The following is a 26,472-nucleotide window of genomic DNA, read 5'->3' as shown; positions in this document are numbered from 1 at the left end:
AAAAACACACGCGCATATATACTTAAACGGTGCGTTTCAGTAACGAAAAGATCGATTTTCCAACCCACGTGACTTGCCCAATCGTTTTTCCATTAACTGGATTGCTGAGAACAATTGCAGCATATTTTTTAAATCTTGCAAATTGAAATTCCATGACATTAGACGGTGGCTACTGGTACATTGAAATGATGGAAATATTTAATCTCATCAAGGATCGCTGATGAGAGTGTTTAGCAACTTCCATTCCAAGGTTAGGAGGATTATCACCGTCGGTCATTTAACAAACACCGACATTCTCCAAAAATAAAAGAAGCAACCTGATATTACTCCCGGTACGTTCTTCTACATTTCACTTTTTTCCATCACATGTTTCCAACCAAAAAGCTAGCATTTCAATTTGAATGAAAGAATTAAAAACGCAGTCACACCCCTCGCTTATAATCCGAGCATCGACTACACCATGCTGGGCCTCTGCGGAAGCAGAAGGTTATAAAATTTATCATGCAAAAAGAAATTCTTTCCCTTGCTATCAACAGCTTTCTTCCACCCACACCATCCTCCATTTACAATTTTCTTGTGCTCATCATTGCCTGTATAGTGAGGATCAAGAATGAGAAATGCACAATCTCCGCTGGCTTCATTGTAATCAACTCCTAAAAGTGTGTATGCAAGAACACCACCACCTGCAATCATTTACCAAGATATTATTCCAAAGAGTTATAGACATTATTATTAAGTGTATATGAACATCAGTGCTACAATATATTTGTAAATTTTGGGTTATTATCATTATCAGAGAAAGCTGTAAATACATGCCAAATAATAGGAAGACAAACATTATTTGTACAACTGACCAATCATAATGGGCGTCCCTTGACTCTCAAAGTGCAAGGCCAGCTCTCGACATTTTTCAGGGAGCTCAGCTCCAGATCTGACATTTAAGACTTTGCAACTAACCTGCTCAATCACCAACTTAATCCTGTTAAATCACAAAAGCATTTTACAGCAAGATTACGCAAGTCTTAAAATTATTTTCAGATATAAATTGGCGTTTCACTTTTTCACCTCATTCTCTAGTCCCTGTGCAATATGATTTCAGAGATGGATAGGCATACTTACACCCAGAAGTTTATCCAAAACAAAGCTCAACTCAATGGCACCAATCCATTCACGCGAACCAACAAAAGAAGGATCCTTATCACCAATATCTACAAGTGCCTGCTGTATTTCCCTGAAAGAAAACACTTTGTCAAATCAAATCACATGATGTTGATACCACAAAAATGAAACGTATTCATTTTAAATCTGCATGACTATAACATGCATTAGAAGAAAGCATGAAGAAAGATACAAAAGACTGATTTGCATATAATTTATACATATCAAAAGAATCACAGTTTGTTGCAGTGGGCTAGACTGTCAAATAACAGCAGAAGAAAATTGGGAAGATAGAAGAAAAAAAGACCTTAGCAAGCTCTAGGTGCTCACGTACCTATGTGACGGAACATCTACAGAGGTGTAATGTTGGAGCCTAAACCATGAAATGATAGTCTGGAGAGAGCGGTATGCACAACCCCAGCCCTAGGAAGTGATATATAAATGAATTAGCAGTAGAAATCCCAATATAAACGGCAATCATGGCAAAATTCGTTTGCAATTTTGTATCTCAATTTCAATCAAAACAGAAATCCCAAACAAATGTAATAGCCGATACAAGATTATACAAACAAAAATAACCCCGAATTTTAACCAATTAGAGCCCTCCATTAGCCAGGAAAATCCACTTCATTGCTTGCGCATAATAAAAACAGGTGAATCCAGAAAAAATAATGTAGAACAGCTCAGTGTCTCTGTGGTTTTACTATCTCGTTGGCACACACCGATTACTAGTCAAAGAATTTTGGATTTAATATTAATTTGGAGAGGGTTGAGATCTTAGTTTTCAATTCTGCAAACAGATTGGTGGAATGGATAATTTCCTATAGGGGTAATTAGGGTTCTGAACTTACGATGCATACATCACAGAGTATGGTTTGCATAAGAATAAGTAATAATTTAAAGCAAAACAAAGATGGTTATACCACACAAGGGAAAAAGTTGACCATTTAAACATCCACGACAAAGCACTCATAATTTTCAAATTTTTGTGTTTCACAAGTGCCAAATGCACAATACAAGATAAAGCTTCTACTATGAGTTGACGACGTAGAGATCGTAGATTGGAGACGCGACGGGAGAACGTAGTGAGGTCGGCTGCTCCGCTCGTCAGTCAAGAGTATAATAATTAGCACATGCATCAAGCAATCAAGATTCAATTTATTGAATCTAAAGCTGTGAAAGATTAAAAACGATGTTAAAACATTCTACTACTGAAGCGAAAGAGAAATTCCCATACCGAATCATCAAAGCCATCTTGAAGATAATGATAATACTCATAAGAACCTTGAACCAGAGAGGCAGAGCCCCCAGTGACTGGAAGAAAATGTCATATTTCAGTCAAACAACTGCCAAGAGGAAGCCAACAAAAGACAAAAGAAATAATAACAATTGTGGTCACTAACCCCCACTGCTTGGGATCCCAATATGTACATCTTTAAGCAACACAGAGCCTGATGTACCACAGGAATATGCCAAAAAAGTTAGTATACACAAACACGATTCCCTTCACCAAGTGATTGCCAACAATCAGCTCTTGTCGCTTGGTATCAAAGGGCGAGTAAAGTGTTGCATAAATAAAGATGAAAGAATTACCTTTTTGTGGAGAAACACTATTCGAACTATCCTTAGTAGACGGAACCAGGGTATTAGCAATTCTCAAGAGGGGACGATCAAAAGGTAATCCCAGCCTCGAGTGTAAGGATTTTCTAACATCAACTGTGAAAATAGAGAAGATTCAGAAATCACATTTCTTGCCAATCAATTATCAAGAGTACGTCAAACTATAATTCTAATTAGATCACCAGTCCTTATCCAAAACAGACCACTCACAAACAAAAAACTCAGCAATGTCCTGAGAATTGTTACTATCAGACATGTTATGAGAAAAGGTATTTCATTTATATCTTATATGGAAGAAATCACCTGACCATATTATCCTAATTATTTAACAGGATGGGGGGACAAATATCACTCAGCAATAAAATCAAAATTATGAGAATTTTGGATTCCTCTTTCTACTACATGAAGAGGAAAAGCAAAGAAATCCAAACAAAAACAATAAGAGCCAAATATGTTAATTATTTCGGTTGGCTGAACTAGACATCCCAGAGAACAAGTTACCTTGAGGCCAAAATATCTTACATTTTCCAGTCACAAAGAGCACGCAAGAAAGAATACTTTCATGCTTTATGCAAAAAGTTCAATTACCTTGCTTCATTTCTGTCTCCCCATAACTAAGTTCATAGATAACAGTTATTGGTTGCAATACTCCAGGTGGACTAAAGTGGAAAGGTCGCAGCTGTAAATGCAATAAAATCTCAAGTAAGGAGCAGAAAAACATTTGTTAGATATAATTTCTAGGGAGGCTACTTATGTTTTTATAGCAATAAAAATATCATATTTCTTTCTCTCAACGACCAATGTTTATCAAAGTAGCAATTGGAAAAAGTGATGCTAGAAGGGCATCTTGCAAGCATTATTGCAGCATAGAAATAACATATTTATTTCTCTTAACAAGCATTCTATTTAATTATGGCTTACATAAGGCGTTGTTCGCTAAAAAGGTCTACTTGTGAAGGTGAGTGTTGAGGACAGTACTACAAATACACTCAAAGGTAACATACCTGAGGATGCTGAGTTAGGAGGTAGGGCACGATTGCCTTCTTCATTGTATTTAATTGGTCAACTAAACCAGGGACTACTAACTTAGAAAGAGCATATATCAACGGAAGCCTCTTGGTTGCATAACAAATCACATCTAGCTTCAAATCCACTACCAAAAGTCTGGCATCTTCCAAAGCTGAAAGCATAAAGTTCAATTTCCACCAAAAGAATTATAGACGTAACCCTAAAACCGAATCTAACAAAAAATCATCAATTCACCAAATATTAAAAAGTGCTACCATATCAATAAACAACTAAGTACCTGGGTAATATTCAGCAATAGGTGCAGTGGATTTTGTAGGCTTCTGTGATGTATTAAGCAGAACACTTACTTGAATTTTATCTGCATTCTAAGCAAAAAAGCTTATCAGAAAAATACAAAAACTAATATCCATCATGATAGATGACACAGGAAGCATTACTAAAAAAAAAAAAAAAAAAAAAAAAGTTCAATATCACCCAAATATCATGCCACGATATATATCATAAGCTATTTCTTACCTCTGCAGAAAAGATCGCAGGGGCAGATATGTTTTGCAAACAAAAGTGTGCACATGATAAAACTTTAGTGTCATCTTCATCAGCTTCACCCACAAGCTTGATATTCGAAAGATCTGCGTCAAAGTCCAAATCTTTACCACGAAAAAGAACAGGTAGAGGCACTTCTGCAGAGACTTGGCTTAGCGATTCAACCACGTAAGCAATTTGGGCATCTTTGAGCTTGGTAGCAACTGATTCAATGGCATGCGAATACCTTTTCTCTGCATCTGAGAGACAATACCAGTGACACCCATGAAATTAAATATTTGAAAAAATTGTCAGCCGTACTGCAAGCACATACAGATTTGAGAAAATTAATTGACTAAATTATTCCTCTTTCTTCCTGGGGTTAATTCCTCACTATTTGAAAGTCCTTAAGTCAAATGCAAAACTAAAAATTTCTTAAAGAATTACAAGTTTTAAACACATTGAAAAGCAAGTCAAGGGAAAAAAAAAATCACAGAACTCACCAGAGGGATTATTAGCAGGATAATAAAAAGGCAGCTTAATTGGAAGTTCGCATCGAATTAAACAGCCTCTCTCCCAAACAAACTTCTCCGGATTATCATCGTACAAAACATAATCAACAGTTTCAATACTCGTCGAATTTTCCAATCTCGAGACAAAAAACTTAATATCAGCACCAAGAGAATCCGCAACTGCGCCAATTGTAACGGTATCAGGCATTTCAGCTTCACCAGATAAAAGCCTTCGCAATCTGCGGGCTGCATCAATAGCCTCCCTCGCGTTTTTCTCAGCGTCCGCGGTTTTGATAATTAAAGCTCCGATTATGTAAAATCCTTTTAATAATAATGTCTGGAGATCATCTGCTCAAATTATTTAACACATCAAAGAAACGGCAAATGGTTTTCCGTAAATCAGTTATCTCGGGAAACAAACGGAAAGAATTTAAATATTCACCTGACTCTTTGTCGTAATCCGCAGAGGAAGAGTTGTCGTGGATGCATCTAACGGTGGATACGACAGTGAGTGGCGGAAAAAAAGGGGATCCGATCAGCCACTGGAGACCCGAGTTGGCGAGCACGAGCTTCGGGCAAAGTATTCGTATGGTTATTGAGTCGTCGTTCATTATGATCTCTGTTACTGTCCTTGAACTGCCCTCCAACTCTCAGGCTCGGTTACCTGTATCTCTCCTGTGCAAGAAGAACAGACATGCTCAAGACTGGACAGAGACTGAAAACTTAAACAGTTTGGACCGGTTTTGGGAATTGGCCCAATGGCTATGTTGGTATATTCTAGAGACAATATGGCTACCCTTATCACCCCATCTAAATACTTAATAGCCCCACATTTAAATTTGCAAAACTTTCCTCGAGGAAAATTACATAAAAGACAACCATAAATATAATTTATCAGAATTTTGAAGAAAGTTGCAGCTACGATCAGTAACGTTTATGAAAAAATTTGATCCGAATCGTTCATGATAGAAATTTCACATAATTTCATACAGTTTTGATTATAAAGAACTAATTGCTCATTCGTGCAGAAAATGAAAGAATAATCAAGCACAGCACAAGGGCTTCGAACAGTACTAACTAATCCAACATTAACATTCCGGAAACGAATCCAACATTATCAAAAGCATAAAAACGGCAAAACCTAAATCCCGATTAAAGCGAACAAAAAGCAGACACAGCGGATTTCCTACTGCCTATAGTGAGGAGGCTTCTAAGGACCTTCAGCAGGGACGCGAATGCAAGCAGCTTGCTCAGGAGTGAGCTTCCTAAATTTATCTCCAGGCTTCCCAAGATGAAGTGCTGCAGCCTTTCATCCAGATGCTTCGGCACCACGTACTCCTTCGTCCCGTATTTGCCTGTTCCCTTCTCCTTCCATAGCGCTCAAGCCAAGCAATCACCTGGTTTGTGAATGAGCATGACATAACAAAGCTGGGGTGCCCAGTTGGACATCCCAAATTCATGAGAAGTCTCTCAGCTAGAATAATGATGCCCCTTCTCGTCTGAGGGAACACCCAAGGGTCAGTCTGAGGCTTGATTGTGATCCGTTTAATACCACGGTAAGCTTCCAGATCAAGCATGTCGATCTCGTTATCGAAATGGCCAATGTTACACACAATCGCAGCATTCTTCATCTGCTTCATGTGACGAACCATGATAATGTCCGCGTTCTCAGTGGTGGTGACAAAGAGACCAGCTTCAGAGACAACATCTTCCCGGGTTAGGACCGGAATGCCTTCCGTTAGAGCTTGAAGAGCACAAATTAGATCGATTTCAGTCCCCATCACACGGGCACCGACCGCCTTGAGAGCAGCAGCACAGCCCCTTCCAACATCTCCATGCCCGCAGTCAACAGCAATCTTACCAGCAATCGTGATATCAGTGGCCCTCATGAGACCATCAGGAAGCGAGTGTCGGAATCCATACAAGTTATCAAACAGCACTAACATCACAGGAGAGCATCAGAACCTTATTTCGTGAACTACTTCGTTGTAGAAATTAATAATAGAGCTACCAATAGGAAATCCATTTCCAAGGTCCAAAGAAACTTAGCCTTCAACACTCAGCCTCACAGTTGGCCTTGTTTTGGCAAGTTCTTCATAAACAAAAATAACATTCCAAGTATTTTAACAAATGCCGAACAGAAGCTCCCTACTATAGTTGCTACACGCGTGGTGGTCTCCTCCGAAAACAAAAGGGTGCCATTAGCCTGCATTTGATACAATCTCTTAACCCCCATGGTGGTCTCCTCCGAAACACTAACAAGCATCTCCTTCATTCCCCCTTTTCACAAGCCCTCTGGGGTCCACCATCTTCTCGGTCCGCTCATACTCCTCCGCAGAATTTTGACTTCGGCGAGTATGATTTCGAGACGGCCGAAGTCGGCTTGCGAGAATTTCCTTCACTTTGTAGTCGCGACCGGTTTCGGCCCTCGACATCGTGACCGTCATTCTCGTCTCCTTGCTGTTGGTTTTTGGTTGAACGAATGTAGAGAACGACTGTAGCAAATTGAGGGAAAGAATACGAGTATGTATTGCAGGAAAAGTTTATAAGTTTGACTTTCAGTGCACGTTGTACGAGGAGTGATAAGTAAGTAAGGATACAAGAATGAGAGAAAACCGATAGAAACTACAACACATCCTACCGTTTTGTTTCCTCTCTTTCTTCTCTCAGTTTTTTTTTTTCCTGTCTCAGCACAATCTTTTTTCCCTCAGTTTTCTCTCATTCTTCTTTATCTAACGTATATTCATAGAAAACAAAAAATTATTTTAATCCAACATTTATAATCTTATGCTGCAAATATCACTATTCTCCTCCAATAACCAAAAATGCCAAATAATATTTTTTTTTAAGAGAGAAAGTAATATTTTCATTCATTCGACTCTGTGAATAAGTACAAAAATTAGGTTAGAATATCATTCACCCAATAAACAAAAACATTTAGTTCTAGAGCTAGCTTTGCAAGTGAGTGAGCTACACTATTACAATTTCTTGGAGTATATTGCACTTTAACATGCTTTAACCTTTTGATCTGGTCCTGAACCTCTTCTACAACCCAAAATATCTCAGTTCTTGTGCTTTTTCTATAAGACATTAAGCTCACAATCTCTTGCAAATCAGATTCCATAATCACTGGAATGCAACCAGCATGCTCTACTATCTCCAACTCGAACTAAGTTGCTTCAACTTTTGCATAATCCACTTCATCCAAAAATTTTGTGGTCTTCATAGCTGCTGCTACAACCTTGCCCTTTGAATTCCTTATGACAATTCTCAATCCAATTCTTTGTTGATCAATCTTCACTGCTCCATCTACGTTACCCTTGAACCAGCCTGCTGGGGGAGGTTTCCACCTCTTTTGGATAGCATCTTCATGTCTTGGGCTTTCTTGCATTAGTGGCATTTGGATTCTTTTGTAAGCTTGCACAACAGCTTCTACTACCATAATTGATGATTGGGAATATGCTCTTTTGCTTTTGAAAATGAGGAGATTCCTTAATTGCCAAATACTCCAGCACAGTGCAACCATCAACTCCATTTTTAGCCTTGTTCCTTCTCCTCGTCATAGCTTGAAATAAATTGTATACATCCTTGTTTTTACAAAGCCCGATGTCTTCTTTAAAACAAGTCAACTGCCATATTTTTTTAGAGGTCTTACACGCAAAAAGAGTATGAAATATGGACTCTCTCATTCTATTGCACCTCTGGCACTGAAGGGATCAGGGGATTGCACCACCTTCCTCTTCCATAAGTTCTCCCCAGTTGGCAACAAGTTATTAGCTGCTCTCCACATTAAAATTTTTACTTTTTCTGGAATTTAAAGGTACCAGATAGAGTTCCAAGAATTCTGCTTCTCCTCTAAACAGCTAGCCATGTCTGGGGTTTTCATCTTTAACGCCAATTGATAGCCACTCTTCACCGAGTACTTCCCCTTCTTGTCATAGTGCCACACTACTTGATCTGGTTTTGGTTGCCTTGGGAGAGGTATTTTTGTAATCTGCTCTGCATCAACTCTCAAAAAGTGTTGTTGTATCAGCTCTTCATTCTATTCATGCTTTTCATTTATGAGCTCCGAAACAACTCTAAAAAGCGCCAAATGTTAATCGTCTAATTTCTCCTCCGCTTTCATGTGAAATGATTAATATTTGGTTTTTTTAAGAGGTTTTTCGGTTCGGTTAAATGTTATATTGTTAATGTAATTGTTTTCAATAGGAATAATCATCAAATGATTTCTAGAAATTAAGAATTAAATAAAGATGTTTTTCTTGTTAGTTATCGGCCCCTCTTAAGTAAGAATAGCAATTGTGCCCATAAATCTGTCCAAACCCACCTGTCAAAATCTGCCCGCTATAAATAATTTTACAGGTTGCGGGCGGGTTTAGTATTATAAATTGAAATCTGCACTTAAATGTAGGTGGGTTTGGGTTTAGTTTAATATCTTATGGATACCCGAATGGATATCCGCTAAACTCATAATGTTTTTTTAAATATTTTTAATTTAATTTAATTGAAAAAATTTAAACCTAAAAATATATAAAGAAAATAATGCAATTATGCAAAATGTCAAATAACCAAAGTGTATTTGTATAAACTATTTTTCTTTAATTTAATGCATGAATTATTTTATTATTATAATTTTGTCTTCATATTAATATTTGAAAAGTATTATTCTTTAAAAAATATTAATTTTAATCATTATTATAAGCATCATGTTGGATGAGTGCTAATGATTGTGAATGAAATGAAAATCTTTTCTTGAAACTCTTGTTGAATGATAAAATAAAATAAATTGTTATTTTTATATGCTAATTTGTGATTTTTTTAATAGATTTGTGTATTTTAAATTCAAATTTAAAATTTTATATTAAATTGATATTAAAATTTTAATTTTTTATTTACATTAATTAAATTTAAAATTAAGTATGTTACATAAAATTTAAAATTATTATTATAAATTTATATATTAAACATTTATAATTTTAAATGTACAAACCCACAGGGTACCTATTGCCATCCCTACTCCGAGGAAAAATTCTTTAGCTCCACCCCCACCACTGAATCAAATCACTGTAATTCATGCATTCAAAAGAATCCATTCCGCGGCTCCTGCACAAAGTTCAACACCAGTGCAGTGAACTGATACGATGACACCCAGTTAAAAGATCAGTTTCCTATGCTTGGGCAAAACAAATACGGTCAAAACTTTGCTTTCAAACTCTGCCGTGTTAGGAATCATGATCTATAAAATCATAAAAATCGATTTAAACGCTGTACATTTTAGAATTACAATAATCCCAGTGTCTGACTTTGATGAGACAAATAGTATTCTGCAGCCTTTACTTACAAAAATGCAAAATATTTCATCATTATATCTGAAGCTTCAGCTTCAGAAGAGCGATCAAAAAGTTTGCCACCATCTTGTAAGGAAGAGCTATTCGGCATTAGTACAGGGAAGAATGCAGTCCATTATGTTCGACCTTTTTCTTTGATGGGCCATCTGCCCTGCCTGCAGCATTTAAAAAAAAAAAAAAAAAAACTCGTGTCAAAATTGAACATAGTTGAAAATTCACAATCTAAATATGTAATTTCAAAGTGGAATAATTCTATCCCGATCCTTCCCTAAGCTCTAGGTGATGTACGCAGTCTGTTAATTAGATTGCTTTCAACTGCCTACATTCCACATTTGCCAGTGAGCAAAACCCTAAATACATAATCTGCACAAAACACCTCCTTGACCTTGAGGCAAACAATTGAGATCAACAGAAATTAGAAAAGCAAGGTTTTCCTCAAGGTGCAGAAGACAAATGAAACCGTCAACTAACATCAGCATTCAGCCAGCACACGCTGATCTTCACATTGTGCATTTGTTCTCTTTTCTCGTTAATTTAAAACCATATTCATTACCTTTTTTAAGGGAAATGTTGGGGTTCTCCAGCAAAGCACATCTGAATTCTCTTGTGGTCTGCCAAAAGAAGAAAATAAATTACAAGGGCAAAAAAATCTAATTTGAAAATCAGCTGTCACTTCTACCAAATTCATTTCATCAATAGTGAATATATGCCAAAAAGGGAACAAGTGCTTAATATTAGATTGATCAGCAACAAGGAAAAAAAAGAGCTTGAAAAAAGCTTTTTCTCATGAAGTTCAAACTTTAGTACATGATTTCTTTACTGTGCACAAACTACTGTGTCTATGTACCACGTCAAAAGTGCACATGAAGTCAGCTTGTGTTAACATATTGCACTAGCATAAGTGCGTTCACTATGTCTTAAGCAAACAAAAAAGAAAAACACCATGAAACCTCTTACCCATCTTCATCTCTAACGCTGCTATGGTGATAATTTGAGCTGCCGTAGAAGACATGCGGATCATCAACAGATATATATGTATCAAAAGATGTCTTCTTGGGGATAGACAAAGCAAGCTTGTTACTTGTACAAACCATTTCAGAAGTGTCCGATGCACGTAACTTCTTTTGAAGCCTTAAAGTTCTAGGAAAGCAGCTTGGCTGAGTTTCTGGCTCTTGAGGTGATAAAACCTGGCAATAATAATCATTTCTGTTTAAAGAACTGATTTCACAACCAGCAGACCTTGATATATCATCTTGTATTGATCTATGAAATGAGACCGTCCCAGTGCTCAGTACATTTCCTTCACTACTTCTTAAAGCTCTTACCACATCTGTTTTGTGACAACAGTTATGAGACATCTGAGACCCACAATCTGAGGAACAAGTTAAAGTATGCCTGGCCCTGATCATAGGTTTTTCAGAGAAATAATCAGAATAGTCAGAATCAGTTTCACGTTCAGTGGTTGATCTAGACTGCTGCACCCAGCGTGAACAACTAAACAAGCTGAAAGATGGCTTATTTTCTTTGGCAGAGACAGGAGCACAAAGTAACCTTATTTCTACATTACAACCCAATACTGACTGGAGAGTACTTGCAATCAGTTTCCAGGATTTTTCAGCCCTAGATACATAGTCACGATGGTGGAATTCCAACTCGGCGACTGCCAGACCTGGATACAAACTAATTTCTAGTCATCACTTAGCAGGGCAGGCAAAAACCCACATAAATATTTCAGAGCACAAAATTTATTATTTACCGTATGCATACCGTGATTAACATGAAGAGAAGACAGCTTCCCTTGTTTCCTTAGGAATGTCTTGAGTGAATTTGATTGGCATAATTCTGTAGCTGTCTTCCATATTGATTCCAAAGTTCCTTTATAATCCTCCAGTGCTCCTAATTTATTTGCTTTATCACCAACACATGAACCACGGACAAGATGCTTAAAGCTGTCCCTCGGTGATATCGTGCAATGAGAATCGCCATCTATTTTCAACAACAAACAATAACAAACTTCAATAATGGAAAATTTACTTTATTCAATTATATGAAGAAAAAAGGTGGAAATGTGAGAGAAGGAGAGAAAATTCATACTAAATAAAGAAATTAATCAATTAGAAGTTACGGTAACTTATATGACCTTTGTCATGTGCATATCTCAAACACAGCTTGGAATCATTTAGATCTAAAGAAGACTCTGATGAGCTTAACTGCAGAAGAGCTACAGTGAGCCATGTGGTTTGATGCTTTGACATTCTCAATTGCTTTTCCGTTTCCGAAAGTATTTTCAAGGCACGACTCAATTTCTGCATATCTGCTTCAGCTATGAGAAAGAAAATTGCAATTCCAAACTTCAGTCAATAAATCTGTAAAAATAGTGTCTTATATATTCATATTAAAAGATCGAAACCTTTGCAGCACTAGCTGCTTTTGGAGGAAAAGATGTCAGAAACAGTCTCAGATGATAACAAGTAAAAGCTCAACCATCTTATTCTTGCGGATGTACAGTTATTAGATCAAAATTCACAGAAAACACATCTACAGATTAGACAAATGTACTTGCACACTATCCCAAGAAACGGTAAATAAATAATATAAACACTTACAAGTGTGCTTCCCAAAGAAATTTTTTCTAGCTTCAGAACAATCTTCCAGACATTTACCAGCCAGAATGTCCATAATTAGATTTGCCAGCTGAGATATAAGTTGCATAGGATCAATTTTGGACCTCATCAGTTCCCTAGCCCTTATTACTGTATTAGAAGTGTCAGAAGACAAAGCCAAATCAAGCAAATCAAGCAACTCATCATCAGAAACAATTCCAATCTGCACAAAAGAAGCAACAGGCAAGTTTCAACATCTTAAACAAGAAGAGATGACCAAAAACATAAGTAACAAGCACTTTCCAAGCACTCACGAGCTCGTAGGCCGAGGACAAGGTGATTTTTTTCCCAAGCAAACTAAGCTGATCAAGCAACATCTCTGCATCCCTAATTGAACCATTAGATTTAGCAGCAATGAAGTCTAAAGCGGCTTGATCAAAGTTTATAGCCTCTTCAACACAGATTCTCCTCAATCTGCTTGCAATATCACCATCTTTTATCTTAGGAAAGTGATATTTTTGGGATCGTGATAATGCACTTCGCGGCAGCTTATCCAACTCTGGAGTGATCATTACAAAGACGACATGTTGAGAAATGTTCTCCAGGCTATTCAAAACGGTTGCCCACGTCTCCCCATGCAACAACTGGCATTCATCAATAATAAAAATTTTGAACCGTGAAGAAAAAGGAGGGAGAAATGCACTCTTCATAAGTGATCCGACCCTATCACTCCGATTAATTCTCACAGAATCAACTTCCTTGACATCCCTGCTCCTTCCAGAAGAGAACAAAGCACATTCTCGGCAAAGACCACATGGCTTCTGGTCCTCAAGTGAGAGGCAGTTTAAAGCAGCAGCAAAGATTCTCGAAGCAGAGGTCTTGCCAGTACCACGAGGCCCATGAAACAGATAAAAGGAGGTCACCATTCCTCTAGAGATAGCACTCAACAGAGACCTAACTACTACATTTTGTCCCACCAATTCATCAAAAAAATTTGGCCTGAATTTCTGACTCAAACTCCAAGGAGTTTCTGAGTAAGTAGAAATTTCATTATTGATCAATTTGTGTCCACTGCGTCCATAATGAGCTGTCTCACCAATCTCCCCAGATAGCAATGGGTTGTCTTCTAGATCAGAAGACAGATTCGATTGTCTGGATCTTGGTGTTCTGGACCAGCAGCAGCTTAACCCACATCCATGGTGACTTTGATTGACATCAATCTCTTCATTTGCAAATAATGATCTGCTATGATTTGCCATGATCTCACTGATAGATGGGCATGGAGTGCTTACACGACTTGCACCACCATTGGCTGCTCCACATAATCTCCCTTCATTTTTGTATTGGAGTTTCCATATTGAAGCAGATTGATCTATGTCTTCCATTGACGATGATCCTACATTTGGCCCCTTGCAAAAACCTACATCCTCCATAGGCTGACTGTAAGGCATGCTGCAACACATATCAAATTCTCTATTCAAATGATTGATACAACGCCGTTCACCAAGTGATTCGTGTCCATCAACCTCTTCCTCCTTTGATTGATAATTATCTAATCTATCAACCTGCTTGATCAAATTAGGATTATCTGTGTCTATCCAGCCCAAATTCTGAAAACTCATAAACTTGGAATTATCCAAACCACAATGCAGTTCCAAATCATCATCTTTTTCTTTCTTCAGTCCATTGATACTTAAACTTTCTGATTCAAACAGTCCTTCTTTAGAACCATTTTCAAACCTTAAAGAAATCCCATTACTTGAATTTGTTTCCCAATTCACGTTGTCAAGCAAAGCAGAGAATTTGCTCATAGAATTAGTTGACGGATCCCTCAATGACCTCACTCTTCTGAGTGCAATGAGAGTTCTCGAGATAGGAATATCAACAGAATGCCGCCGTCCTTCCATTATTTTCAGGCAAGAAAAAAAAAGAAGGTAAAATATCAAGAACTAGTCAGCTTTGTTATTTTTTCTCTAGTTCAATATCAAACTTCAGGGTATGGAAGGAAAAACACCATCTTTAACCTGAAAGAAGAAATAAATAGATAGAGTCATCAACCCATCAGTAAAAATTCTGAGGAAAAAAAAAGTATATGACAGTGTAATCAAATAGCGAAACTGACAATCAAAAGGAAAGAAGGAAAACAAAAGAGCCAAATTTCTATTATTAGTAGTCACAGAAATTTAAAAAAGTTTTGCTACATTTGCCATTCAGTCCTGAGAAGCATAGGTTGCAACTTCTTACATTTCAGGAAATGGAACAAATAAAAATAAAATCACATAAAAATTCTTAGTTTCACCAAATTCAATGTTTTGATCACAAAATATGATAAATGAGCATCTTTCTTCATTTAACTTACAATGTAGCGTTTTTCATGACAAAAGCATACCTTCAAAAAATAATAAAATAAAATAAAGCAAAGAAACGTTCGTCACAGAATCCCAAAGAGCCATTACAGTAACAAACACTCGCGAAGAAGACAAAACACACATAAACAGTATTAAACAATGCCCGTATTTGTTCACACAGCTCAAAGTCAGAGAGCTAACTAAACAAGGCTTTGCCTATCAGATAGAAAACCAACTGTTACATTCTAGAGAGAATCAAGGGAAAAAAAAAATTCAAAACTTTTAACTTAGAATACAAGCGAGAAAGAAACGAAGAATGTAAAAACGACAAAGTTTTAAACATTCAAACCTGCAAATAAAAATAATGCTAACTGCAGACTTCGAAGTTAACGAAGTTTGAATGAGGCAGCGTAAAAGTCGGGTTAGTACAAAACCCTAGTCCTAAATTGCCGCATTGTTTTAGAATCACGTTGACGCTGTAGGTAGAATAAAGACGATGAAGATAGAGGCGGTCCTGGTGGTTACAAGTGGCAATTTAGTAAATGTCATTAATGACTGAGGTTGATGTTGCATACGGTGCCATTGTTTTTGTTAAACAATTGAATGGGGAGAGAGAACGTTTTTTTTTTCCTTTTTAATTATTTTTGCAGAAAAATTCTTGTTTCTTTCTTTCTTCTGTGAGCAGAGTGTTGGCAGAGGGGTACTGGTCTCGCCGTCTCGGCCAATGAGCCACATCAGGGGGTGTTTTGGTCTTTCAAATTTTAGGCGGTTTCAGTTAGTTTGTGTTATGGCGTAAAGCTGTAACTACGGTCGGTTCAATTAATAAGACATCCCACCTTCATTTAAGGCACGTATCATACATTCGCTGTTTCTTTTTTCTTAATAAATATTTTTTTATGGCAGATAATATTGGTATAATATTTGTATAGTTTTATTTTCTACTATACTATAAAAAGCTTATATGTCTAATTAATAAAATCATTTTTTAACGGTCACTTCTTGCACTATTTTTAGTTTTAGTTAATATAAATAGGACTAGTATCGACTATAAAAGATAAAAAAAATATTATTAATCTTGTTTACTCGAAAAATTAAAGAGAAAATAATTTATCTTATTTACTTAAAACTAGCCATTATTTTTACTAAAAATTCTCATTTCAGCAAAAAAAAAAAAATAAAGGTATGTGAATTTCTTTAATTTCTCAAATAAATTAAGTCAAAAAATATTTTAATTTATTTCTCTGTATCATATAATTATTAAGAATCTTATACATATAAAATATAGATATAAAAATTATACTTTTAAATATATAAGACCAATAAGTGAAATCAAATCTCAAGTAATAACTTAACTTTTTTTTTTAATATCAGAATATTAAGGAATATAACACAAGGACATATAAAATATCAGTTTACATTGAATACAAATTTTTGCATCAATTTGTAGGTTTGCTTGTGAACTTAATAATATACATAGGTAAAGTTGATAGTATATATTATATTGGTAATGAGTCGGGCGGTAGGGGTAGGGGGCGCGTGGAGAGTTGACAGTGGTGGGGTTGGAACGTGAGGAGCTGGATATGGAGGGAAGGAAAGCGAAGCGAAACAGAAAGCGAATCTAAAGCCATTTGAAAATGCACCTGGTTTTGGGTCCAGTATTGGCTAAAACTGAGAAAAAACCAATCCGTCGCCATCCGCACTGTTAAATGAATAACCCAACCACCCGTCACTTTTTAACTGCTTTTCCGCATCCGCAGCGTACGTTTACTTACTGTATTTTTACTTTTGTAGGTTTTATTCATAGCCATTACCCAGCATGCACTGACCTCAGGAGCGGCGTTGATGTGGACTTTGACTAATCTGTCAATGCCACGCGTCTTGATGGGTCTTCTTTCATGAAACAGTGTACCCCCAGAGTCTGCAGTAAGGGAGTAATTAATCCACGGTGAAATTTGTGGATGTTGACGAGTGATTGATTTTGTCGAATCAAGGGGGAAATCAGCAGTGCATGCAGCTTGCTGGCTGCGGCTGGCTAAGGGTAGAAACCAGTAAAAAGCACTTTTTGAAAGCCTTTTTTTTTTTTTTAATCTGTAACCAAATTTTGCATTTGCATTATTGATGGCGAAACGAGGAAGAGAGAAGACTAGAACTACAAGTATCAGAGTATGTGTAGTCTGTAGAGCGCCCCTAATTATAGAGCTGTGCTGGTAGCCTGTGACACACCGTTTACAAATAGCTAAACACTCCACCGAATTTCGTGAACCGGGATTTTTTTTTTTTTAACTAGTTAAGCATCAGGTTATTGTATTACACAGAGATAACTGTAATGACAGCAGGTCATTACACTGATATTTACAATTAGATCTATACATAAGATTTATATTATTATATTTTTATTGTATGAAGTACATGCTCATCCAAATAACTTTTACGGAGAAAAAATGTCTTTATTATATTTTTATTTTATGAAGTACATGCTCATCCAAATACCCTTCACGGAGGAGGAATGTCTCTACTCCACTCTTTTTATTTTATGAAGTACATGCTCATCCAAATACCCTTCACGGAGGAGGAATATCTCTACTCCACTCGCATTTCGCAAGGGAGAAAGACGTTATAAAAAATCTCTAAATAAATATGTTTAATTGAGGGAGGTTGAGTCCGTGGGGACTCGAACCATTGCCCCCATAGTCATGTTTAACTTTAAGGGCAATGGTTCACCACTAGACTACAAGCCTAAGTTTCAACTTTTAATTTCCTTCGAAAAATCACGTGATCCTCTTTCTTCGCTTCCGAAACGTTATTAATTATTACATTTTTTTTTCTTTTTCATATGATATATATATATATAATATGACGTTGAAATTGATGAGAAAACAAGTTACCTATAATTTCGGACAATCTTAAATTACATAACACAACCAGCAACCAGCGAGCGAAGTGTATTAAACGGGACTAGCTTGGATTTTACATAATTAGCTGTTAATTAAGATAAAATGTAATAAGATATGCAATGATTTATGATAATTTCCCAACAAAAATCGCGGACTCGTTGCATTAATTTTCCTTGCCAGAACCCGGAAGTTGTAACGCAACCAAAGATAATTAATACAATCAGACAAACTGGTCTGAGTAAAGCAGCGGCGAACTTGCTTTCTTCATGTTCAAATTATGTGGGCGGATTTGGGAAACCATGATCTTTCTGCTCAAGCCGGAATCGGGGACAGGATCATTATGGCCTATGTTCTGAACCTATAAGCTAAGCAAGGACAACTAAAAGTCCATTTTCCTTGTGGATCGGCTCAGTTGCAGCGTATCGGCACGCCCGTCACATTATATGACAGTTTGGGCTCAAGAAATTTAAAATTTCGTAATGCTTTTTACACCCTTATAGTGTCCTTTTATCACCCCCACCTTTTTTTTTTGGAATAATAGTTCTGTTGTTACTGGAAAGTACATGAGAGGACAAACATGAATCTGGTTACAATAAAATGTCTCTACACTTCATGAACCCTAACCATTTTAATTCATAATATATGATATAATTAATTTTGTCGAGGACAAACATGAATCTGGTTACACTAAAATGTCTCTACACTTCATGAACCCTAACCATTTTAATTCATAATATATGATATAATTAATTTTGTCGACAAAATAAAAATATTGAAGAAATAAATTATTTATTAACAATAACGTTATCATGAAAAAGTATGTCTGCAAAATGTATTCTAAATGACAGTGAAATTTAATTAAAATTTGTAAGATAATTTAATTTTCTTTTTTTTTAATTTCATAAAAGAAAGACAAAAAAATTGGGAAAAAAAAAGTGCGGTTTCTTAAAAAGAGTTAAAAAGGGGTGCGAGGAGCTTTCCTCTTAGGATTTAACCTGAAAAGAGCTAGGCCTAGCTCACAGAGGATTATTGGGTTCTTGGGTCAGATTTTAGTTCTACCAATTTCGGGCCCAATTGTTTGGCAGGATTATCTCGCTTCGTATTGAATAGAAGTCAAGAACAAAACAATGATAACAAAGACAACTTGATGATGCCGTGATATCTTGGCTCCTACGGCTCCAATTTTATTCCATCATCCTCATAGAAACTGTATTGATTTGGTTTCTTCCAATTCAAGATAGCTGTAATTCTCAATCTTTGCAACAGCCAAGGGAGAAAAAGATAATTAATTAAGGAGAGAATTGCACGTAATGATGGTGTTGTTTTGACCTTTAAGTTTTGACACATGTTCCTGGACAATCGATTAAAGTGAAAGCTCATCATGGCTGCAGTTAAAATTAGCTACCGGCACATGACTATAAATGATTGAGATTTAACTGACTGTGTAATTTCTTTCCCACCTCCATTTGTCTCATTTATAGAGCAAAATCATGTCCCTAATTAAAGCAACGCGTGCTGTACATAAGCACTAATGCATCACTGTCTCTACTGGTTTTCACTTTTCAGCATCCCCCAGTTTCAAAAGTCCTCTTATCTAACAGTGGAAGTTGTGGTGCGTTAGCTTTAATTTGAGCTATTTATGCTAATTTTGATTGTAGAATTGAGTAATTTACGATCCAAAGGTTGTGCGAAATGATCAGTTTTTTTTTTTCCCCCCAATGTTTTTGTCACAACCATTTCTTTAATTTGTTTTTTTATTTTTTAAATCTTTTTTTAGAAAATTGATTTGACTTCCCTTTTTTTGCGTTTCTTTAATCCTAATTTCCATACTTTATAATCCAATAATAATCATAAACAATCTTTGTTTTTTTTTTAAAAAAAAAACATCTGTCTTTTTTGCTTAATCCATTAACACGAACATTAATCATGGTTAAAATAGTCCATGAATCATATGCTTTTATGTTACGCAACATTCAATAACTTATGGACAGCTCTAATGAGACGGACCACAAATTGAAATAGCTTATAGCCCCCACATACGCATATATATTGGTTTTAAAATTGATGGGTGAGGGCTCTAATAATATTGGACTCTCCATCTTCTATATGATTTTTGGCAAAGCTATGAGCCGCACTCCATCACCACGAAGACAAATTTCATCCTAATATTGTTTGCTTCTTCTTTCGGTATTGCTTGCAAAGCATAAACATTTGAGAGACATACATAATTACTTGGATTTTGACGCATACTTGACACATTAACACAAAACAACATGCATTGGTTGATGATTTAATGGACGTGATATGTTAACATTTTGATTTAAGCAAAAGTTGGAAAAAAAAAATTTAATAAGAAGGTAAAAGTTCCTTTCAGGGAATTTATGTGTCGGTGGCATTTCCTCATAGAAGTGTGCCTGGAATAAACTTGACCAATCCCATCACAACAAAAAAATTTGACTGAAGTGCGTGGTAGAGTTAAGCAAAATTTGACTTAAACTTAATTAACCGCATGAATTTAGTCAGTTAATTAGGAAAAAAAAAATCTTTACAAATGATAAGGATTTGATTGCGATGATTTGATGTGATATAACGAGAAATTGCATGTGCAAAGGAGAAAAACCATTGGCCGAGAACGAGGGCGCCACATGGCAGGGCCAAGGGGGCACCACGTGTTAAGTGGATGAGTGCCGAGTAGTTTTCACTCCACTAGCTGGTTATCTCAAAACTAACGTGCCTGTGTTCTCTTATTTTATACTACAAAAAAACTCCCTAACAGGACCTTTCAAACTGGTCTTGTTCGAATCGAGTGTTCTTTTTCTCTCACATGCCGATCACCCCCACCACCCAATATCAACGGCCACGCTCGCCCTTGAAAATCACAATCGACGGCCGCGATGCTCCCCGGGAGACAAGGGAATCGTATGAGGAACAAAATTCCCATGTGACGCCGTTGCTTTCAGCGGATCAATTTTCACGGATACGACGCCCTCTATCTCGTGCCACGTGTACGCCGCATGCTACTTCTTTTGACGAGCAGCTATGAACCGTTCTAATAATTCTCCCGTGCGGATGCTTTCACATTTTAAAATACAAAAAAAAAAAAAAAACTCGATATTAAACCAAACTGCAGTTCAGAATTAAATCTCACGTCTTAAAATGACCGAACATTTAAACTGGTACAAACATACCGTTCTGTAGTTAATAGGAACGGATTCGAGGCGTAAATTTTGTTGAAACATAGCTGGCTAGATGCAAGTAGCAAGTTGAAGAGGCAGGAGATATGCCTTGTCAGGAAATGAATGAATTTTAGATTTAATAGTGTGAAATTTCGGCGATGTTTGCGGCTGGAAAATTTCTTTTTTTTTTTTTTTTCCCCCTGATAAGAAGAGCACATATCATAAAGATGGAAAATCTATAAAGACGACATTGGGGCCTACAATGGTGAGTGTTTGAATTGGAGGGCAAAAGCATGTGCTTGCATCACGAAAGATTTTCTCCATAACTTAACGGTGTTCAATTAATTCCTTAATTAACTGCAAAAACTTATTTAATAATCTGGTAGCCGCTCCGAAATTTTGCTGATCCTCATTTGTCATTGGCTGGTGGCTGCTGCCATCGAAGCGTGTGGAACATAAAGAAATAAAGAATGTTACAGACCTTGTGTTAATTTCGATTTTCGGAGTCCGGCTGTTGTTCATGTTTATCACGGGAATTTCAACAATTGAAGCAAAACTAAAGAATATACGTATGTACACATATTCTAGAGACAATGAATTCTAAAAATTTAACTTATCTCCATGTGCTTTCAATTGACCTCTTGATATACACCGATAGTCCAAAACCATTACATGCACTTTCCTTTTTAGTCTTTATTGGCGGGTAAAGATTCTGATTTAAGGCTGTAGGCCACTTAAAATTTTCCGAGCGCCAATCACTCGTTACTCGTTAGGCTGAAGAAAAAGCGGCATTTTTTTTTTTTTTTTTTTGTAGGCTGGCTTTCTAGCGGGAGGATTTATTTTCATATTTTTGTCGTTGTGGTAAATTTTTGACTTTACCCGTAGCGCTTTCTTTTTCAAAGGGATTGGGACATTGCTTAACGACCAAAACTACCCTATTGGAATCCCGTAAAAACCTGAAATCACGAAGCACCGTGGAGCCCACATGTTTAGTTTAATCACGCCATTTAGACCGGCTTTAACGTCTTTATATAAACCCCCGCTTCTTATGATTTCTCCCACACTCTCACTTCTACTCAACAACAAGAAGAGGAAATTAAACCGGAAAATTAGAAAAAAAATGGCAATCCCTTCTCCTTCTCTTAGCATCTTCCTCCTCTTTCTCATGACCCCAGCTCTCATTTTAGCTTCCGCAGTTCCGGACCCAGAATTAGTCGTACACGAAGTACACAAGTAAGTGCATTACATATGCTCTTGTATTGACCAATTATGTGGCTCCACAAGTATAATGTTATTACTATGTTACCTATATTATGTTTCTAAAAATGTGTTACATTGTTTGTGTGTGTGTGTGTGTGTGTGTATAGGAGCATCAATGCGTCTAGGAGGAACCTGGGTTACTTGTCTTGCGGAACCGGCAATCCGATTGACGATTGCTGGCGGTGCGACCCCAACTGGGAGAAGAACAGGCAAAGGTTGGCGGATTGTGCGATTGGGTTCGGCAAGAATGCGGTTGGTGGACGTGATGGTAGAATTTATGTGGTCACTGACCCCGGTGACTATGACGTCGTAAACCCTAAACCCGGAACTCTAAGGTACGCTGTGATCCAAGATGAGCCGTTATGGATCATTTTCGCTCGTGATATGACCATCAGATTGAAGGAAGAGTTGATCATGAACTCTTTCAAGACCATCGACGGTCGGGGAGCCAGTGTGCACATAGCTGGTGGTCCATGCATTACCATACAGTACGTGACCAACATTATTATCCATGGGTTAAACATACACGACTGCAAAAAGGGGGGCAACGCTATGGTGAGGGACTCACCGAGACACTTCGGATGGAGGACAGTATCCGACGGTGATGGTGTCTCCATATTCGGTGGGACCCACGTCTGGGTTGATCACTGCTCGTTATCGAACTGTGATGATGGACTGGTCGATGCCATTCATGGGTCCACGGCTATCACTATTTCGAACAATTTCATGACCCACCATGATAAGGTGATGTTATTGGGTCACAGCGATACCTACACTCAGGACAAGAACATGCAAGCCACTATTGCCTTTAATCACTTCGGAGAAGGGCTTGTCCAAAGAATTCCAAGGTAATTAATTAAGTCTTAAAAATATCAAAAAGTGTAAATACTAATTAAATATTTTATCTAGCCATCAATTTCATGCCGCTGATATATTTCTTTTTCACTTTCTGAAATTTGCAGATGCAGACATGGCTACTTCCATGTGGTGAACAATGACTACACTCATTGGGAAATGTATGCCATTGGAGGCAGTGCTAACCCTACAATCAACAGCCAAGGAAATAGATTTGCTGCCCCTGACAGGGCGTTCAGCAAAGAAGTAAGCAGCAACTTCCTTTAATGTATTTCTTTTATTTTTTTTTTTAAATTTTTTGGTAAATAATGTTGTAAGGTATAGACGTTCTAGTGTTTGGATCAAATTAACTTTTCACATGTATGCTGATAATATTATATATACACATATGATTTTTGTGAAGGTGACAAAACATGAGGATGCACCAGAAAGTGAATGGAGGAATTGGAACTGGAGATCAGAGGGGGACTTGATGGTGAACGGTGCATTTTTTACAGCATCAGGAGCAGGCGCCTCATCGAGCTATGCAAGAGCTTCGAGCCTAGGTGCTAGACCATCGGCACTTGTCGGTCCCATAACGGGCTCTGCTGGTGCACTTATCTGCAAGAAGGGGGCTCGTTGCTGATTATAATTATGACCCCATTTGAAAACAATATTATTTTTTTCTGCTAGTGATTATTGCGTTTGTTGGGATATAATTAGTTAGATAGAATTAATTAAAACGGGTAGAAGCCAAAATTGAGGGAACAGGAGAAAAGCCTAACTATAGTATTTACTTGGCTTTTTCTTCTTCCCTCTCTCTCTTTTTTTTTTTTTTTTTTTTTTTAATCCTGTGTGCTTTCTACTCTTGTCTTTTTCTTTTTCTTTTTTCTTTTCTTTCATTTTTACTCAAATCTGATTATTACAACCTCGACTTGTTGCTCTTAGAACTGTCCGGGGATTCTTTCGAGAATCTTGGCGGGCTAAGATAATGCAAGTGCAGAAGTGTTGGTTATATACTATAAAATTATCTATGTATTAATTTGTAATGAATTTTTAATTTAATTTGGAGCTCTCTGTGTCTTTCTCTATGTCTCTCTCTCCTTCTTCAAAAATCACTCTCGTACACAATTATTATAAAGCCATAAATTCAACGAACAAAAAAGACCCAGAAGACGAAAAGCAAAAAGAAAATCGCAAGTAAAGACACAAGAAAAGGCCTATCTCAATGCGCAATATATTCAAAATCGTCCACGTATTACTCTTTTCTTGGGGAACATAAAAATTACTCCACAATCTGCAGACTATCTTTGACCATGCACAAAAACAGTTGTTTCTACAAATGCGATTGGAAACAAACCATAAAGAAAATTATTTTCTTAATAAAAAAATAGATTTAAAAAATACAAAATAAAGAGTAAAATCAACTAGCTAGCTAGATTAGGCTCTTGGGCCCTGGGGTCCAGTGAAGATTATAAATATAATGTGATATGAGATTGTGTGTGAAGAGAAAAAAGGAGAAAAGGAGCACATGCAAGCCATGGAAGTCCTGCTTTCCTGCTTTCGACGCGAGCGGCCGAGAGACTTGTGTCCGTCGACTAGGACTCGAAACTGAAGATGGTTACAACTAAATATTTGACAAGTGTTGTGTTTCTTATAATTTTTCAACAGTGTACTTTCTTTATTTAATAATGATGATTATGACCTAATTATTATTGTGCATTTAAGTGACCACATTGTTAGGTCGCACATGCAAGTTAAAATTAGGATTGGTACACGCGGCTGCCGCTGGTTTAACTAATTTGGTCCAAGTCTTCGAGATTCAACCTCAAGTTAGCCCTATCTGGTTGGCTGGCCGGATGTTGACATAGCCAATGTGAGCAATTTGTGTAAATATGACATGATGTTAGCCATCAGCTGCAAATAATGCACACCGAAATCTTAAAATCATGCCATAAGCTATAAAAACAGATCATTAATAGTGTACGATAGAAGAAAAGATATTTTAATTTACTTGTGGAAGATGAGGCCATTAAATTGCATGAGATAAGATAAAAATTTATTAAATGACACAACAAAAGTGGGAAAAAGTACTTTTTATTCTTAAGATTTGTTCTAATAATTTATTTCATCTATGCTATATATTTAAATAATAGTTTAAAACACTTTTTCATTAATTAATTTACCATTAATTCATTGAGATTAAAATAAGATTTTCAATTTAGGAGATTTTAAAATAAAACTCTTAAATACAATTAAATAACATATAGTATTTTGAAAATTTTATTTTAAAATGGTTTGCATCTATTGAAAATCCTATTTTACCAACAATAAATTATACATTAAACTAACTGTAAATTTATGAAAGAGTATTTTAAGTTTTTGTTTAGAAAGTATGGATAAAACGCACTATCTTTTTATATATAAAAAAAAGAAAACAATGATAAAATGAGTTATTGCATCAATCTCTAAAAGTTAAAAAGAAAAAAAAAATGAAATACATAAATATGTAATGGGTCATAGTAACGATCAAAGAATTGTTGAGGATGGAAAATGAAAATATATAATGGGTCATAGTAATTCAAATGCCGCGATTGGATGATACAAGTGTGCGATAGCTAGGCTGTCGTCTCGAAAAAAGGAAGGCCACCAATCACGGGCAATGAAGCTCATATATGGCGATACGTATAGTAAGCTGATCATTTTGAGCGAAATTAATTGAGTGGCAGACAGCGAGAATTGACCCAACTGATCCGAGAGAGGCCGGTGCCCAGCACCTGCAGGACCTACTTTCTGACTACTGAAACCATAATGCAATACATAAATAAATGTTGATTGACTTGAAAGGGGTTCGACTGCCTTTCCACATGCTGTTGTTGTTTTTTTTTTCCTTTTTTTTGAAAATAGATTGAATTCATTCTGCTCTTAGATATTAGTTTGATAGAAGAGATTCTGAAAATTAAATTTTAATTGTAGAATCAGATATTTCAAATGCACCTTCTAATGGTCGATTAATTTTGGAGAAAATGCTATTGGCCTCGGCGGAGAGGCAAGAGGATCAAATCCAGTTTGTGTTAGCGTTGTTGACTGGCAATTGTTGTTAATACATGAGCATAGATATGAATCAATTTCAATGTGAATGGCACCAACCATAAAATCCCAGGCCAT

The 26,472-nt window shown here is 36.6% G+C and overlaps 3 protein-coding genes, 1 long non-coding RNA gene and 1 pseudogene across 8 annotated transcripts; 1 reads left to right on the top strand and 4 right to left on the bottom strand.

Moving 5' to 3' along the window:
* Positions 1-122: 122 nt before the first annotated feature.
* LOC102612767 (probable Ufm1-specific protease) lies at positions 123-5,540 on the bottom strand. Of its 3 annotated transcripts, XM_006476875.4 has the most exons (13): positions 5,284-5,538; positions 4,833-5,189; positions 4,324-4,589; positions 4,085-4,172; positions 3,783-3,958; positions 3,367-3,457; positions 2,752-2,874; positions 2,562-2,609; positions 2,396-2,472; positions 1,493-1,581; positions 1,120-1,231; positions 855-957; positions 123-683 (listed from the first exon to the last, which is right to left on the bottom strand). In XM_006476875.4, exons 1-13 carry the CDS (start codon positions 5,450-5,452, stop codon positions 454-456), a joined length of 1,929 nt encoding a protein of 642 aa, XP_006476938.2. In that variant the 5' UTR covers positions 5,453-5,538; the 3' UTR covers positions 123-453. The 3 variants fall into 3 exon arrangements, with proteins under 3 accessions (XP_006476938.2, XP_024954538.2, XP_006476939.2); XM_025098770.2 differs by lacking the exon at positions 123-683 and having other exon boundaries at positions 1,066-1,231; positions 5,284-5,540; XM_006476876.4 differs by lacking the exon at positions 123-683 and having other exon boundaries at positions 855-979; positions 5,284-5,540.
* A 487-nt stretch (positions 5,541-6,027) lies between these two features.
* Positions 6,028-7,234, bottom strand: LOC102609191 (adenosylhomocysteinase 1-like; annotated as a pseudogene).
* Positions 7,235-10,078: 2,844 nt separating this feature from the next.
* Positions 10,079-15,951, bottom strand: LOC102608908 (protein STICHEL-like 2). 3 transcript variants are annotated; one of them, XM_006477490.4, is made up of 8 exons: positions 15,490-15,948; positions 13,107-14,816; positions 12,796-13,015; positions 12,330-12,512; positions 11,957-12,175; positions 11,147-11,858; positions 10,743-10,800; positions 10,079-10,344 (listed from the first exon to the last, which is right to left on the bottom strand). In XM_006477490.4, the coding sequence occupies exons 2-8, from the start codon at positions 14,697-14,699 to the stop codon at positions 10,270-10,272; spliced, it is 3,060 nt and encodes a 1,019-aa protein (XP_006477553.2). In that variant the 5' UTR covers positions 14,700-14,816; positions 15,490-15,948; the 3' UTR covers positions 10,079-10,269. The 3 variants fall into 3 exon arrangements, with proteins under 3 accessions (XP_006477553.2, XP_052293605.1, XP_052293606.1); XM_052437645.1 differs by lacking the exon at positions 15,490-15,948 and adding an exon at positions 15,182-15,470; XM_052437646.1 differs by lacking the exon at positions 10,079-10,344 and adding an exon at positions 10,353-10,574 and having other exon boundaries at positions 15,490-15,951.
* Positions 15,952-20,576: 4,625 nt separating this feature from the next.
* Positions 20,577-21,394, bottom strand: LOC112498257 (uncharacterized). The gene is made up of 2 exons (XR_003065361.2): positions 21,223-21,394; positions 20,577-21,106 (listed from the first exon to the last, which is right to left on the bottom strand). It is a non-coding gene; the product is annotated as an uncharacterized LOC112498257 (long non-coding RNA).
* An 864-nt stretch (positions 21,395-22,258) lies between these two features.
* On the top strand, positions 22,259-24,393 carry LOC102612467 (probable pectate lyase 18). The gene is made up of 4 exons (XM_006476874.4): positions 22,259-22,443; positions 22,578-23,318; positions 23,433-23,571; positions 23,729-24,393. Exons 1-4 carry the CDS (start codon positions 22,259-22,261, stop codon positions 23,948-23,950), a joined length of 1,287 nt encoding a protein of 428 aa, XP_006476937.4. The 3' UTR covers positions 23,951-24,393.
* Positions 24,394-26,472: the final 2,079 nt, after the last annotated feature.

This window comes from Citrus sinensis, chromosome 3 (genome assembly GCF_022201045.2).
Source record: "Citrus sinensis cultivar Valencia sweet orange chromosome 3, DVS_A1.0, whole genome shotgun sequence".
Classification (NCBI taxonomy): Eukaryota; Viridiplantae; Streptophyta; class Magnoliopsida; order Sapindales; family Rutaceae; genus Citrus; species Citrus sinensis.
This window is presented reverse-complemented; position numbering and strand designations above follow the sequence as displayed.

What these genes read in the sequence shown, in the direction of transcription:
- LOC102612767 (XM_006476875.4), bottom strand. Translation starts at nt 5,452, where the DNA reads ATGAACGACGACTCAATAACCATACGAATACTTTGCCCGAAGCTCGTG. An exon ending in TCCTAACTCAGCATCCTCAG is followed by an intron (nt 3,458 to 3,782) that starts GTATGTTACCTT and finishes TTGCATTTACAG; the next exon opens with CTGCGACCTTTCCACTTTAG. An exon ending in TGGGATCCCAAGCAGTGGGG is followed by an intron (nt 2,473 to 2,561) that starts GTTAGTGACCAC and finishes ATTTTCTTCCAG; the next exon opens with TCACTGGGGGCTCTGCCTCT.
- LOC102608908 (XM_006477490.4), bottom strand. Translation starts at nt 14,699, where the DNA reads ATGGAAGGACGGCGGCATTCTGTTGATATTCCTATCTCGAGAACTCTC. An exon ending in TGTCCTCGGCCTACGAGCTC is followed by an intron (nt 13,016 to 13,106) that starts GTGAGTGCTTGG and finishes TCTTTTGTGCAG; the next exon opens with ATTGGAATTGTTTCTGATGA. An exon ending in TTCTCTTCATGTTAATCACG is followed by an intron (nt 11,859 to 11,956) that starts GTATGCATACGG and finishes GTTTGTATCCAG; the next exon opens with GTCTGGCAGTCGCCGAGTTG.
- LOC102612467 (XM_006476874.4), top strand. Translation starts at nt 22,259, where the DNA reads ATGATTTCTCCCACACTCTCACTTCTACTCAACAACAAGAAGAGGAAA. An exon ending in CTTGTCCAAAGAATTCCAAG is followed by an intron (nt 23,319 to 23,432) that starts GTAATTAATTAA and finishes TGAAATTTGCAG; the next exon opens with ATGCAGACATGGCTACTTCC. An exon ending in ACAGGGCGTTCAGCAAAGAA is followed by an intron (nt 23,572 to 23,728) that starts GTAAGCAGCAAC and finishes ATTTTTGTGAAG; the next exon opens with GTGACAAAACATGAGGATGC.